General features: G+C 50.0%; 1 protein-coding gene across 1 annotated transcript; it reads left to right on the top strand.

Moving 5' to 3' along the window:
* Window positions 1-4,129: 4,129 nt before the first annotated feature.
* On the top strand, window positions 4,130-5,591 carry LOC143695387 (uncharacterized). Its single transcript, XM_077187198.1, has 3 exons — window positions 4,130-4,255; window positions 4,595-4,684; window positions 5,112-5,591. The coding sequence occupies exons 1-3, from the start codon at window positions 4,136-4,138 to the stop codon at window positions 5,559-5,561; spliced, it is 660 nt and encodes a 219-aa protein (XP_077043313.1). The 5' UTR covers window positions 4,130-4,135; the 3' UTR covers window positions 5,562-5,591.
* Window positions 5,592-15,512: the final 9,921 nt, after the last annotated feature.

Genomic DNA, 15,512 nt, shown 5'->3' with positions numbered 1-15,512 from the left:
CTGTCTCTTGCCTTTGTGCAAAGAGCGAGGCTGGCGGGGCTCTGCAGTGTAAAAGCTGCCCCAAGGAACCAGAGGGCACCAGAGAGCTGCTGGAGGAACGGGCACCAGAGATCTCACCAAATCCAGCCAAGAAGGGGTAGGAAGTGACAGTAGATGAGAATACAAAAACCAGGGCAGGGGTTACTGGGAAGGCAGCAGAGAGATGTCTGTGCTGAAGGGGATCCTGAGGAAAGGGGAGGAGAGGGCTTTCCCTCAGCCCATGCTTCTCTTCTGTTTCTCAAAACATGACCAAGGAATTTCATGTTGCCAGGTGTGACGGTGTCACAGGGGTTTTCAGATTGGGGAAGAGACGAGGATCTGACTCCATGTTTCAGAAAGCTTGATTTATGGTTTTATGATATATATTACATTAAACTACACTTAAAGAATGGAAGGTTTCATCAGAAGGCTAGCTAAGAATAGAATAGCAAAGAATGATAACAAAGGCTTCTGTCTCGGACAGAGAGTCCAAGCCAGCTGTGATTGGCCATTAATGAGAAACAGCTCTATGAGACCAATCACAGATGCACCTGTTGCATTCCACAGCAGCAGATAACCATTGTTTACATTTTGTTCCTGAGGCCTCTCAGCTTCTCAGGAGGAAAAATCCTAAAGAAATGATTTTTCATAAAAGATGTCTGCGACATGTCACCTTTTTTTATTTTAGTTAAATTAAAAAGAAAAGTGTTTGTAATTTTCGTCTGCTGTACCCATGCAGAGGAAAGAACAAACACTTGACAGGTTATCTGTTGCCAATCAAAACCTCAATCAAGTGCTGATGTGGAATGATCAGGGGAATTCTTCACCTGTAAAACATAAAATTCTATCATATCACTTAATCTTACAATATAAGAAAATGTAAAAACAATGCAAAGAAAGTTCAAGTCCGAACAGCTGAGTTTCAGGAAATGTCCATGGACTGAAGATGTTCCTCTTTGACATCTGTCAAAGTCCCTTTTGGTCCTGAAACAGGCTTGCAGAATCCTGAAACAAAGAACTACTAAAGAAAATCCATCAATAGTCATCAAAAATCCATTGACAGTCATCAAAAAAATTTTTAGAAAATTTCTGGAATGTCTTGGCCACAGCCCTTTATTGAACCACTTGGGCTGAGGTTAATTTTTGGCTCTTCAATGCTTTGAGCTGCTACTAGCTCTTCTAGCTCTTTCAACTTTTTTTTTTTTTTTTTTTTTTTTTTTTTTTTTTTTTTTTTTGCCCCGGAAAGAGCAGCAGCAGCAGAGGAGCCTGAGAGGAGGCCCTGGCCCTCTTGGAAGGATCAGGAACCCCAGACCTGGCCCACAGAACGGTGGTGACGGTGGAAGCAAAGCCCCCAAAGCCAACAGCCGGCCGGGCGGTGGCCCTGGCCCAGGTTACCGAGCCAGACAGCCCAGGCCCGGCCTGCGAGGCGGGCTCTGCGTTCTCACAATCCGGCACCCTGCTGCCAATGCCTGGGCAGCACGAGTGACCAAACGCTTCCTTCCATTAGCTCCACTGGTGAACACTGGCAGTTGGGAAACAGAAGCTTCCCCGAGTATCTTCTTCTCGGATCTGGGGATGTTGTGTCCCCACAGCAAGCGAGCGATGGTCGTTTTCTGCTGTTTCCCTTGCCTCTGCCATGCAAATGCAAAAGGTGTTCCTCCCTTCTGCCTCCCGGTACCACCCCCACCCCCTCCGGGCTGGGGACCAGAGGCAGAACTCCCGGGAGCCACCTCCCCCATGCCACTGGGACGTGCGAGGGACAGCAGGGATCTCTGCAACCCCCAAGGGGGAACCGGCCCACGAAAAACGCTGAGTTTGAAAGCAGGCAGCCGGGCCGCGCCCACATTCAGCTGTCGGGCCATGCTTCCTCCACTGAAGTAGAGGCCGATGCCCCCTTCCCCAGTCCCAGCTCCCCTGCAGGGGCAGCCCCGGGACAGCCTGAAAAACTTTGGGGGGGAAGCCATGCTGGATGCAGGAGATGCCATGGCAGCTGCTGCTGGGGGCGCCGGGACCGCAGGCGACTCTGATGAGCGTCCTGCAGGCTCGGTGTCATTTTCAGCATCATCTTGAACTGGGACTGGTTCAGCAGAAGGCGGCAGAACTGGAGGGAGTGCCACCCCTGCTGGGCCAGAGGCAGCAGCCGTGTCCACTCCGGGTTCTGGAAGCTGCAGCGTAGGCGCAGACAGCAAAACCAGCGAAGCCGACATGGGAGACAGTGGGACAGCTGGGGGGGGGCGGCGGGGCCGTGGGGTTGGCCCTTGGGGCATCCGGGATCGGCCACGCAGTCACAGACACTGAAACAGCCGGAGCCGCAGGCGGGGCTGCCCAGGGAGGCGGCCACACCCGCAGGGAGGGTTGGGGCAGGATCTGCGGTACTGGGCAGGGCGGGACCCGCGGGGTTGGCTGGGGGGGCGCAGCCCACTCAGATCCCCCCTGAGAGCAACGAAGGGGGGGAATAAACGGCTCCGTTTGAGCATGCTCCAAAGGCGCAGAAAAACCTTTCCTTTGGCTGTGGGCAAAACCTCACCACCCCCATGATTCAGGGGGGCTGGGAACCAGCAGTTCGTCTTCCTGCAGAGGGTCCTTTCTTTTGGGGCCCGGTGGGAACGGGGCTTGCCCCCTGCAATCGGCAGTCCACTGAAAGGAAGCTGCTTTCCGTTTCAAGACTGGGAAGAGCGTCCTGAATGATGGATGAATCCGAGGATATCCAAGTCCCCAGTCCATCTTCGAAAATGGATTCCATGCATTCCCACATGTACATATCAAGGGCATAGAGCACATTCATGAAAAACCCATGGAACTTTGCCCATCGGAAAAACTCATAGAAATGTCTCTTCACCATAGGAACTCTGTCCTCGTGACTCCATTGTTGCCAGAGGCCAATAAGTTTCTCATCTGAGGGGGAGAATGTAACCTCTGCCTCCATGGGCACCCTCTCCCACATGTGCAGACACATTCTGTGAAGGGCAGCATCATCAGGAAGGGAAGAGTCAACAGTACCTTTTAACTGGAGCCTCAGGGCTCCAGCAGGCTGCTTGGTGCTGCTAAGCTTTCCAGATATCTTCTCTGGAGGCTTTTCAAAAGGTTCTCTTTGTGGTCAGCCTTGACTGTGAACTCTGTCCAAATTCAGGATCTTCAGTTCTTCAGCTCCTGGCTAGAATCCACTTCTGTGGTCACTTGTGAGGTGACCATCAATGCCACACACTCGGGGTTTACCCAGCATAGCAATTTGCCTCTGGGGTCTCACCAAATGATGAATTCTCCAGTCACTCAGGGTCACCAATTGTGATGGTGTTCACAGGGGTTTTCAGATTGGGGAAGAGATGAGGATCTGACTCCATGTTTCAGAAGGCTTGATTTATTATTTTTTAATATATATTACATTAAAATAATACTAAAAGAATAGAAGAAAAGGTTTCATCAGAAGGCTAGCTAAGAATAGAATAGCAAAGAATGATAACAAAGGCTTCTGTCTCGGACAGAGAGTCCAAGCCAGCTGACTGTGATTGGCCATTAATTACAAACAAACCAACATGAGCCAATCCCAGATGCACCTGTTGCATTCCACAGCAGCAGATAACCATTGTTTACATTTTGTTCCTGAGGCCTCTCAGCTTCTCAGGAGGAAAAATCCTAAGAAAAGGCTTTTTCATAAAAGATGTCTGTGACAGCCAGGGATGGGCCAAATATGCAGTGTGCTGCAATTTCCCCAGTTGTGGCTGCTTGGCCATGACAAGGAAGAAGGTCTAAAAGGGGGAAAAGCAGCCCCCAAACTGGGCATCTTTGGAGAGGCAATTCCTCCCATTCCTTCCTGTTGGTGAGGAGGCTCTGCCTGACAGAATGACACAATAGGGGAGGGGGGAAGGGGCCTGTGGACAGAGGCTCTCACAGCAACTGCAGCCCTTCAATCAGAAAGGGCTGGGCAGCAGAGGAAAGCTGCAGGCTACCTGGAACACACAGAAGAACCACTTGTTTGTTCTCTTCATTGGTTTCTGGCAGCGTTCACAAATACTGCGTGGCACCTCTTTGCTGCTCTCTCCTGCCTCCTTCATACTCTGGGAAATGTCTCTTATAGCTTCACTGGCAATGTCCTTCTTTCAATCTGGACGACCCCTACATGCACCACCTGAACCTGCAATACAACTGCCTGCATGACCCCCACCTTCAGGACTACCACAAGCGCAAGGACATCCTGCGGATGCTGAAGAAACAGGGCTGTGTCACCAGAGAAAACAAGGTAGGTTTGGACATCAGGCTGATCAAGAGCAGCCCTCTTCAAGCAGGGCTCCCACAGCCCTTGCTGCAGCTGCTGCTGCCAGAGGACAGGGCTGTGCGTTGGTGTCCCTGGGAGCAGAAGCAGCGCCAACATCCCCCTGGCAAGCCCCAGTCCTGCCCTTCTCAGCCTGCCCCACGCTGCCTGTTCAGCCCTGGCTGGGGGCACAGCAGTGGCCCCAACACCAGGGTATGGGGGGAGGGCTTGGGGGCAGCTCCTCTCCCACTGGGCTCGGGCTGTTGTGGGGAAGGCCGACTGCATGGCTTGACAGTTTTTGGGGCATTCTGCCCTCACCCTCCATAGGTGATTTGCACTGTGAAGGAGTTCAACGAGTACAGGCAGTACCTGACCAGGACCAAAGTGCAGTCAGAGCAGATCTTGGGGCAGCAAGAGGTAGGCAAAGCGTTGTGTTCAGGGGCATGGGACTGTGCAGGGCGGTGCTGCTGGGCCGGGTGCTGTGGCGGGGAAAGGACTCCACGGCTGGGAGCTGAGCCAGCACAGGGCACTGAGCTGGGCACGGGCAGCAGGGCCACGTGCAGGCACACACCGTGCTGAGGGAAGCCCTTCTCCCCGGCCCTCATGGCCCTCGGGGCCTGGCTGAAGCAGAGGTCCGGCCTGGGCCTGTGGGAATCCTCAGCACGCAGGGGCTGAGTGCTTGTCCAGGCACCATGACCCACAAGCTGGTGTCACCTTTCAGGAAGGGTTTCTGCCACTTTTGGCCACATTAAAGGATGGCCCCAAACTGCTGGGAACCATTGACAGTTCCAGCTGGGCAGAGTGGCAGCTGTAGCCTCAGAAACCTTCCTGCCCACCTCCACAGATCAGCAAAGAGACCGCTCGGAAATCAGGGAGATTCAGAAGAGTGAAAATGCCTTTGTATGAGGGCCAAACCAACTCCACAGCTAAGCTGGGTGAGGAAGATGCCAGCAGAGCTGCTGACTCCCAGCAGAAGCCAGACAACACTGCTGACAGCCTCTTTAAAGCTGTCTTTGAGCAGCTGACCGCAGCAGAAGTCCAGAAGCTCCAAGAGCTGGTTGAGACTGTTGTGTACAAAGTCTTCGGGAGGCTAAAAGTTCCTTGGGGCCAGCACGTCAAACTTTTTAAGGAACGCCGCTCAGGGGATCAGAGGAAGTGTTTTCGTCAGCTCTGTGAGAACAGAGCCTGCAGAGACACCTCTAGACCACCACCAGGAAATAGAACTGGTGGCCAAGGAGCTTATAGCAACAGTGTTGGAGATCTTGGGGGACTGTCTGGAGACCAAAGCTTCTGAGCCAGGGAGGGCAGCCAGGCAGAAGGAGCAGCCTGTTGATGGAGGAGCCGCCCAAGCAGACACATCCACGGAAGCTGAAACAGACAGAGCACGGTTACACGCTTGCCTTGACAAACTCACCACACAAGTTGTTAAGAATGTTTGCTGCCTCTTGAAATCCATGATAGCTTCTCAGTTTGGAGGAGACTCCAGCTGTGAGTACACCGAAATCCTGAAGCTTCCCAAGGGTTAGATGTCCAAAAGACAGATGCAACCAGCAATCTCTGGAGCCACAGTATCTGAGCATGCATATTCCTTGGTTGTGATTTCAGTCCATTCTTATCATAACCTTCAGTTTTTGGGCCTTAGTCCACACTGTCTTCAGATGGTGAGTGCTGATAGTTGGCATATCTGTAGCAGGTGTCCTCATCATATGTTCATTGGATGTTATCCCATTCAAGCAGGCATTTTAACACAAGTATACTTATATCAGCTATTTCACTACTATATCTAAGCTTAATTAACAACAGAAATAAAAACTGTATTTTTATGTGAAAAATGACTGCTCACTTAAAAAATTTTAGAATATTTATTAAACCTTAGCAAAAAATACAACAAAAGGACTAAATAAGGAAAAACAGGCCTGGCAGCCCCGCCCCATGGCTGCCTTCCACGTGGCTCATTAACAAAATGGCTGCTCTACTTTTATACCTTTGCTGTTGCATCAGGTAACCTTAGCACCTCCCAATGTCTGTCGGTCAACTCTTCGTTGCCACCCATTGGTGGTTTATCACCGTCCGGGGGTCTCTGTACAAATCACAAATGGGACGGGGCTGATGTGGAACGTGCCTTGAGCTGTTTTATTTTTCAGCATCAGTCTCATTCCATGATTATGACAATGGGAAGATGCCACCAGCTCACATCCCAGGCAGCAGACAAAGAACTTAATGTTAAACTTACTTTATAAGTTTTTTGATCAATCACACAAAGCAAAAGCACATTGACAGTAGTTCTATCCAACCACTATAAGCACACATACCTTTGGTTAAACAATGCTTGCTTACTTTGAATACAATACCTGCTTGTAAGCCTTAAAGCACAATGCACAGAGCTCCATTATTAAGCTTCAAACTTCCTAATATCTTGCTAGATAAACCTCTCTGTAGCTTAGAGAGTTATTCTAGACAAGCATTAATACACAGACCATTGTTCTATTTGTCCTTGCTTTTCTACTTTTTAAATAATTTTTCTGCTGACCTATATCTCATGGCTGCTGCTTAGGTCTAATCACAGTTCTGCTGTCTCTGAGGCCTGCCTTTTGCAGCTTTCCCAAAACCCTCTAATTTTGTGGATTCCCACAATGGAGACTGCTTTCTTGCAACTTGATTGGAGGTCAGGTGTTGCCATGCCATGACTCTTAGTAACAAGCCTGCCCTCCCCCTATATGTCCCCACTACCAAGGCCATTATGGGGGACATATTACAACAACATCACAACACGCCTTTACATACACATAACATTTATCTCGTAATTGTGAGAGCCAACTATTACATTACTTATCTATAACAAACCCCTCTTTTTTCTATAAGTCATTTGGCTTGAACAATTAACTCTCATTTTTGATTCTGATAATCTACCCTTAGTTTTCAAAAAAAAAAAATTTACTAGCATCTGTTGGTGATGGTGAGGATAGTGGGAACAGGAGAAAATCTTTGGTTTCTTAGTGGTGAGTACAGAAGCCAACTTGGTCTTGCCATTTAGTCTCTGTTGTATTAAGAGACAGCTGAGGAATGATAGAGGTCTGGTATGGCTTTCTTGCCCCCATCTTGCCATGCCTACAGGGTTGCTACCCACAGCAGGGTTATAATCTTCTCAGAGGCCTACACAGGAGCCAATCCCATCTTGCCCTCTTAAGTGAACAACCCCAGTACTTCTCATTGTTCCTCATGTCCTTCCCTCAACAGAGACTTGTAATCTTCATCTGTTTAAAATAGGACAATTATATTATATACTAATACAATATAAATCCTCTGCTCAAAATGTTACTTAAACAGTTATCTAAATCATGCAGGGTAGCCCTGTGAGGCTTTCACTTGTCTTCCAGAAAGCACAGCAACAGGGGGATAATGTTAGTCCATCAGTCTACAAGAATGAGTAGGGAATCCAGGAGAAAAGAAAGCTGCTCCTCTGGGAATCCAGTGGGAAAAGGCTGGCTCTGGTGTTCCAAACCTCAGATTATATCCAGGTAGGAATGCTTGGCTCCTCCCTCTGGGCAGAGCATCTCACAATGGGATGATGTAATTTTATCTGTCATGTAGTGACACTCAATAGCCCATGAACAGAAGATATTTTCCAGAGGGAGGATTAGTTGTGGAAGAGATAAAGAAAGCTGCCCAATTAACAGAAGATAACTGCCCCAGGTCAAACAGATGGCAATAGAATACACACCCCCAGCCACATCTTGCATCACACATTTGCAAGTTCTAACAAATCTACAGCAAAATTAAGGCAAAAGGTAAGAATATAAATAGCAGCAGTTTAATGGGCTGGTTTGTAGGTATTCTTGTCTTCTCAGAATGGCTCAGTGGAAGCAGTTTATGATCTGTGTCAGTACCCAGTCTCTGGGGTTTTGCAGAACTTCTAGGATTTCTGCTCCTTTGGAGTTCTCTGGTGGGTGTACTCTCACTTTGCAGTCAGTGGTGGAGACTTAAGAGCACTTTTGATTCTTGATCTTGGAGTCAGGAGGCTACATTTTGTACTTCTGTTATATACTAAGTTGAACTCTAGATACTGAAATAGAGTGTACACACAGAGCTAGGGGCTACTCTGGTCAGGAGAGCTCAGTAGTGATACATCCACATTGACATACACACACACACGTTTTTTTTCTCAGGTCAGACAGCAACTGGATGCACAGAGCTGTGCATCCAGAGCTGAGTCTCTGGGCATGCTCAGCTCATGTGTGCACCCAGGATCTGCTCATGTGTGCAGAACTAGTACCCACACACACACACCTGTGCTTACTGGTATGGAGCCCTGGCGTACAGAGGTCCCTGTTAGCAGCACACTCTTGCACACACACACACACGGAGCTGTGCATGCTCTACTTGCATACACCAGCACACGTGTGCCACAGAGACACTCACACAGAGTCTCTGCTAATGCACACGTGCTCACAAACATGACACTTGTACATAGAAATTGTGTACATTAACACAAGCATATAAATCTGTGCACACTAATGTTGTTCTTCTATTATTTCTAGAGTCTCATATTGTTGTTATTAGATTTCCAAAGTCCATTCCTCTCTGATGTATTCTCATGGCTGCAGATCTTCGCTGCACGGACTCCTTCTTCTGCACGCTGTTCTCTCTCAGGCCAGGGCTCTTCCAAGGCTCTCCTTGACTGGCTTTCCCGCCCCCTTTTATCCCGGTCATCTTCATTGGTTACAGCCGCAGCCCAATTAAGGACATCGCAGCTGCAGCCCATCAAGGGCAACCGGGACCTCTGGGGCAAAGCCTCTATACACATATTCAAATGCATTTCCTCTACTATATTTCCCCCTTTGCTTTTACTTAACAGTTATACAGATGTTTAAACACAATACATTTTCTCATGACTCACAGGCCATGTTCAACACACATAGCTCCTTGCTCAAAGGTCATACTCTTTCACAGCTCCTTGACCCAAAGGCTATGTTCTGTCGCAGCTCTTGACCGCCACAGCTCTCGGCTGTCTTATCTTCTGCTAGTAACCACCGCAGCTCTTGGCTGTTCTGTCGCAGCTCCTGGCCACCACAGCTCTCGGCTGTCTTATGTTCTGTTAACTATCACGTCGGGGTCACCACTGGTTGTTCTTCTATTATTTCTAGAGTCTCATACTTTTACTTAAGTTAACAGTTATACAGATGTTTAAATACAATACATTTTCTCATGACTCACAGGCCACGTACAACCCACATAGCTCCTTGCTCAATACGTTCCGTCGCAGCTCTCGGCCGCCACAGCTCTCAGCTGTCTTACCTTCTGCTAGCTACCACCGCAGCTCTTGGCTGCCACAGCTCTCGGCTGTCTTATGTTGTCGCAGCTCTTGGCCACCACAGCTCTCAGCTGTCTTATGTTCTGCTAACTATCACGTTGGGGTCACCACTTGTTGTTCTTCTATTATTTCTAGAGTCCCATATTGTTGTTATTAGATTTCTAAAGTCCATACCTCCCCGGTGTATTCTCATGGCTGCAGATCTTCGCTGACTCCTTCTTCTGCACGCTGTTCTCTCTCAGGCCAGGGCTCCTCCAAGGCTCTCCCTGACTGGCTTACCCGCCCCCTTTTATCCCGGTCATCTTCATTGGTTACAGCTGCAGCCCAATTAAGGACATCGCAGCTGCAGCCCATCAAGGGCAACCGGGACCTCTGGGGCAAAGCCTCTTTACAGATATTCAAATACAAAACATTTCCTCTACTATACACTAATATGTGTAGTGTCATCAACACACATACCTTACACAGGGCAATGCTCAAACTTGTAGAGCCTGTGCACATTCACAAACAGAGGACTGTACACAAACTTAGTCACACCTGAGAGGGGGTAGTTTAACACACATGAACATAGTAGTGCACACAACACATGTACACCTTGGCACTTGTGTGTGCACCCAGGGCTGTGCACAATGGCACACACAGGTACCGTATGTGTAGACTCACACACCCTGCACATGGACACACACTGGCACTTATGTGCAAAGCACTCCCCAGAGTTCTTCTGGAAAGAGAGTAGTAGGACATCTACTGCCTGCTACCACCCCGCCACTTCTAGGCATTATTTTACCCTCTGTGCCTTTGGGGTGGGAACAGACAGTGTTGTCTTAAAGGAAAGGTCAAGGAAAGACTGTTGGATTTTTGCCTTCTGCCTCTTACTGAACAATGGCAGGAGGGCACAAAACTGAGCACTTTTTGTTATTCTGTCTTTCCTAGGGGCTTGATCAGCACAAAGGAGAGGATTAAAAGGTTTTATTAAGGATCACTGTTAGTGTATAGCACATATGGCATTCCTCACCCCTTACACAGCTACACTGTTGTGTTTTTGTTTTGTCAAGGGATCTTTCTTACCTTTTAACTTAAGGAGGAGGAGGTACTTGTGGAGGGGAGCTCACAGTTCATTCTAACTACAGTCTCTAGACAGAGCCTGCCTCTCTGATAGACTAACTGCAGGCTTGCCTGACAGAAGCTGCCTCCCTGATTGGAAGGAAGGAAGGAAGGAAGGAAGGAAGGAAGGAAGGAAGGAAGGAAGGAAGGAAGGAAGGAAGGAAAAGAAGGAAAGAAAGGAAAGAAAGGAAAGAAAGGAAAGAAAGGAAAGAAAGGAAAGAAGCTTTGCCTTTTTCTTGGAAAATAAATCATTAGCTGACACTCTTGGAACACCAGCGGAAGCAGCTCATGTGGTGCGGCGTTTGTGCAGCTTTAGGCCAACAGGAAAGAGGGGAAATCTGTGCGCCCCAGCTCCCCTTCTCATCACACTAGTGCCAGCACCTGCTGAGCTGTCCCACTGGGCACCACTGCCACTGGAACTCCTGAATCGCTGCAGGCAGCCCTGCACAGACAAGCCCCCAGTACTGGGGTCCCTACTAAGAGGCGTCGATCGCCTGTTGGGCGACCCGCAGCCATGTTCCCGTGCCTCTAAGCTGCCACCTGCTCTCCCTTCCTAATACCTTTTGGCTTGTTAGCATGGGGCAACTGCTGAAAAGCTGGCCACATGGCGCCGTGGCCCCGTGGCTTTTTATGCTGATGGATATTACAGGGAAGCTGCTGCAGTTTGGGTGCCCCCAGGTCAGCCCTGTTCCTCAGAAGCACCGTGCGTGAACTACGTCCTGCGCTGCTGCCACCCCCGCCTGGTGCTCTGCGGCAGCGCCGCCTCTGCTCCCCACTCCACAGCAGCGCCTGCTCCAGTCCCTGCTCGCTGTGGCGGTGGCTCCGCTCTGGCAAATGTCGCAGGAAGCTGGCACAGGCCCGCACTCTGCTGCCCCTGCTGTGCCCTGGCACAAGCAGCCGGTGTAGACTCGCTTTTCCCCTCGGCTTCCTTTGTGCCGGGGGTAAGGGAGACCCCGTCCAGCTTCTCCCCCGCTCCTGGGCACTCCACCCCCAGGTGAACCTGCTGGACTGCACCCCTTGGCACCACCAAGTCACCGTGGCTAGGCGCACGATGCTTTTCAGTCACTGCCCTTAGTGGTCACACTCCCTCCCACGCCTCAGCTGGAAAGCTCTGGAAGCTATTGCGCTGACCGCGCACCAGGAGCTCACCGTGCTGAGCGCGCCGCTGCTCTGTGTGGATCAGCCACGCAGCCTCCCCTGCCCCCCGCTGCCCGTGGGTTGAGAAAGCCGCCGTGGCAAGCGCCGTCTCTACTGAACAGTGGTTTTCAGCATCACTATAACACCCTCTAAATCCAGTGACCCTCAGTCTGATGTTTCCAGATGCTCTTGGGTCTCCATAACTCTAACATCTTTCTATCACATGCATCCCGCCAACCACAGGGTGCTCCTTCTACAGGATCCCTGCTTTCATCTTCTACGCATCCCACCTTAAATGTCTAACTGTCCACTTGTCCTTAAGCTCCAATGCACTCCCGGAACAGGTCCCATGTATGATTTGCCTGGAGCTAGCATTTGTACATCCCGATTACAAACAATTTGGCCAGAATAATTAAGAGGATCTTCTAAGTTCCGTATCTTCCTCAAGCACACTCCCAGAATTACATCACTCATGCTTCAAGCATACACACACCAGGACTCACAATCTTCTAGATCTGAAGTTTTCAGGGTTTTTTTCTCCCCCATTTACTTTTTTGTTGTTTAGTCCTCTGTTGTCCTGGGTGCTGACCTACAATCACCGATGGTCACAGAACTCGACGGAGCTGCTGAACTTGTAGCAGGGTGCACTTCTCCTTTGAGATCCCCTACAGCCATGGAGATGAAGTGTTGATCCAAGATAACTGCCATTGTGAAAAATGACTGCTCACTTTAAACATTTTAAAGGGTTTATTAAACCTTAACAAGAAATACAACAAAAGGACTAAATAAGGAAAAACAGGCCTGGGAGCCCTGCCCCATGGCCGCCTACCACGTGGCTCATTAACAAAATGGCTGCTCTACATTTTATACGTTTGGTGTTGCGTCAGGTAACCCTAGCACCTCCCAAAATCTGTTGGTTAACTCTTCATTACCATCCATTCGTGGAGACTGTGGGAGCTTGGCTTACCCATCCTGGAGACCAGGGGGCTCAGGTGGCCCTGGCAGCAGCATTGTGTGGGTGGTTGTCAAGAGGGGACCACACAGGCCAGCATCAGTCACAGCCTGTGTTAGCAGTCACCGGATGACATGTTACAGTGTCATGGCTCTGGTTGCTGGTGGGTGCAGTGTAACTGTAGGCACAAAGTTTGTGGTAATTGGGAATGGGGCTGTGGTGGAGCCTCATCCCTAATGGGCTCCAGCTGTGCAGGACAGGTGGCCAGTATTGAAGGTAATGAGACATGGAGTGCTGAGGTGTACTGACCAACCACAAAAGGGTAGAGAGAGCACACAGGTGCAATGCATGTAGGATGAAGGATATAAAAGGTTGAGGAACAAAAACTGAGGAACAAAAAAGGGCTGATGCTTGAAGCCTTTTTTGGTGTCAGTTGTACCTCCTACAGCAACATGTGACATAATGTCCTAGGGTGAATTTATGATGCTGAATTGTATCCCCATTTAGCCCAGAAATAAGTTTTGCACCTTTAAGACTACATCTGAGAATGAAGGGGGAAGAAGGAGAAGTGGTGGAATGTCTGAGGCTGTTGTATTCAAAAACATATAGATAAGAGCTTCAGCTTTTCTTCTCACAAACTGTGTTGTGTGCAGCACAGACAACAGGAGCTCTCCTTTGCTTTTTACTTGATTTTCTTAGCTGTTTTAGTTATTTAGTTTGTTTATTTTAGTTATTTTTTCTTAGCTGAGGCAGAGAAGTTCCCCAGACTGTGGCTTTTCTTTTTCTTGGAACTGATTGTCCCTGCTCTGGACTGAAAACCCAGAAAAACACCTGGAGCTCACACCTATGGCCCACCAGGACCCAGGACGTGGCATTTTCCAGTGCAGGAGGGACTGATAGGAGACTGAGAAGCCAAGCTACACCCCGTGAAAAGGACTTTCTGAATTTGCCATCTCTTCAGAACAGTGAGAGGTTTTATTAACATTATTCATTTCTTATGCTTGTGAATACTTTGCTTGTTATCGAAACAGTTTTTTTCCAGTTTCTCCAAGGAAATCTTTTCCTGAACCAGTAGGGGCCGCTTGAATCTGCTTTCTAGAGGGACCTCTTTGGAAGTTTCCTCCCAAATTTACCCTAAACCAGGACACATGCAGAGGCTTGGCTGAGGTAACTGAGTGATGCTGTGAGGCACAGCCCCAGTGCAGTGCAGCTTCACCCCAGGCTCCCACACAGCTTCACTGTGGGGTGGCCTCAAGATGAACAGACCAGCATCAGGATGTGCAGCTCTGTGCTGAGACAGATGGGGGACTGAAAGTGCCCTCTGAAACGGTCACACTCATCCTCAGGTCTTTATCCTGTCCTCTGTCATGAGGAAAATGATCAGCATTGCATTTGTATCTTTCCTTGCTAGTGCTCTGCCCTACCTACCCTTGTCCCAGGCTCTCCTGTGTTCCACCATTCCCAGAGGAACCTTGGCTTCCTCCTGCCCTGGTGGTTCCATCGTGTGGCATCAGTCACACAGCTGTGCCACAACAGCTGCATGGCTCAGCTCTGGGTCCGGCTGGCTGCGTCCATCAGCTCTGGTCAGTCCTTGGAGCCAGGTTGGCACATTATCATCCACTAGTCAAGCAATGCCCAGAGGCATTGCCCACAGAAAGCCCAGGCAGGTGGTTGTGTCAAAACACTCAGCACTTCCTGAGGGTTGCATGTGAAAGGACAGCAGAGCAGGGTGGGGGGACAAGGAAAGGGCCCAGTTTCATCTCCCACATGGAGAGGAGGGGACAAGACAGCAGCATCCCCCTTCAGAGACCTTTTGAGAACCTGCAGGAATGAGAAGCCAGGCTGTGCAGATCCAGCTGAATGCATAAACACAGCTGTGTAGGGATGAGCAGCGCTGCTGGGTGCCCCTGGGGAGAAGATACTCACCCTAATTTCCAACTCACTGGGAGCTAAGGGCAGAGTGGAAGAACAGAGAACAGCAAAGAACTGTCTGGAAAAGAGTAAGAGGAGAGATCCTGGAAGTGGTCAAACCTCAAAGACAACATCACATGGGAAGCAGCCCGGTGCAGCCGAGTGAAGGACTTGGGGATGCTGGTGGGAGAGAAGGTGGACACGTCCTGGCCATGTGTGCTGGCACCCAGAGCCCCCTCTGTGTCCTGGGCTGATCCCCCAGTGTGGGCAGCAGGAGTGGGGGGGTTGTGCCCCTCTGCCCCACTGAGGGGAGACCCCACCTGCAGAGCTGCCTCCAGCCCTGGGGCCCAGCCCAGGACAGATGTGGGGCTGTTGGAGCACATCTGCATCTCCTTTAGCACCTCCCAGGGGCTGACCAGGTACAGCCCCATCAGCTGCAGCACCCATCCTGCATGGGATGAGGGAGGTGCATGGGAGAGGACCCTCGCAGGGACTGGAGTTTAAATATCATGAGGCTGGTGCAAGGGGCAACATCCAGAGCTGCTCCAGCTGCCAGGACCAGCAGGGCAGCTGTTCTCACCTACTCTGCTGGGAGCTGTGCTCCACCTGGCTTCCAGCATCTTCCTGCAGTGCTCTGTTGGACCTGTCCCTCACACCAGCTCCTTTCCTGGATAGAGGATTCCCTGCAGGGGTAGGACAGGAACAGCACAGTGAACTGAAACTCGGGCAAGCCCTAAATCTTTTCAGTGCCCAAACCCTTTTCTGCTGGGCAGTGCAAAGGAAGAAGAGTGAGCTGAGGAGCAGGGAGACACTGACCAGCCCAAGGTCCA

This window comes from Agelaius phoeniceus, chromosome 17 (genome assembly GCF_051311805.1).
Source record: "Agelaius phoeniceus isolate bAgePho1 chromosome 17, bAgePho1.hap1, whole genome shotgun sequence".
Lineage (NCBI taxonomy): Eukaryota > Metazoa > Chordata > Aves > Passeriformes > Icteridae > Agelaius > Agelaius phoeniceus.
This window is presented reverse-complemented; position numbering and strand designations above follow the sequence as displayed.

Excerpts from the sequence above, each read along its gene's own strand:
- LOC143695387 (XM_077187198.1), top strand. The coding sequence starts at position 4,136 with ATGCACCACCTGAACCTGCAATACAACTGCCTGCATGACCCCCACCTT. Across the intron at positions 4,256-4,594 it reads GTGTCACCAGAGAAAACAAG|GTGATTTGCACTGTGAAGGA; the intron begins GTAGGTTTGGAC and ends CACCCTCCATAG. Across the intron at positions 4,685-5,111 it reads AGATCTTGGGGCAGCAAGAG|ATCAGCAAAGAGACCGCTCG; the intron begins GTAGGCAAAGCG and ends CCACCTCCACAG.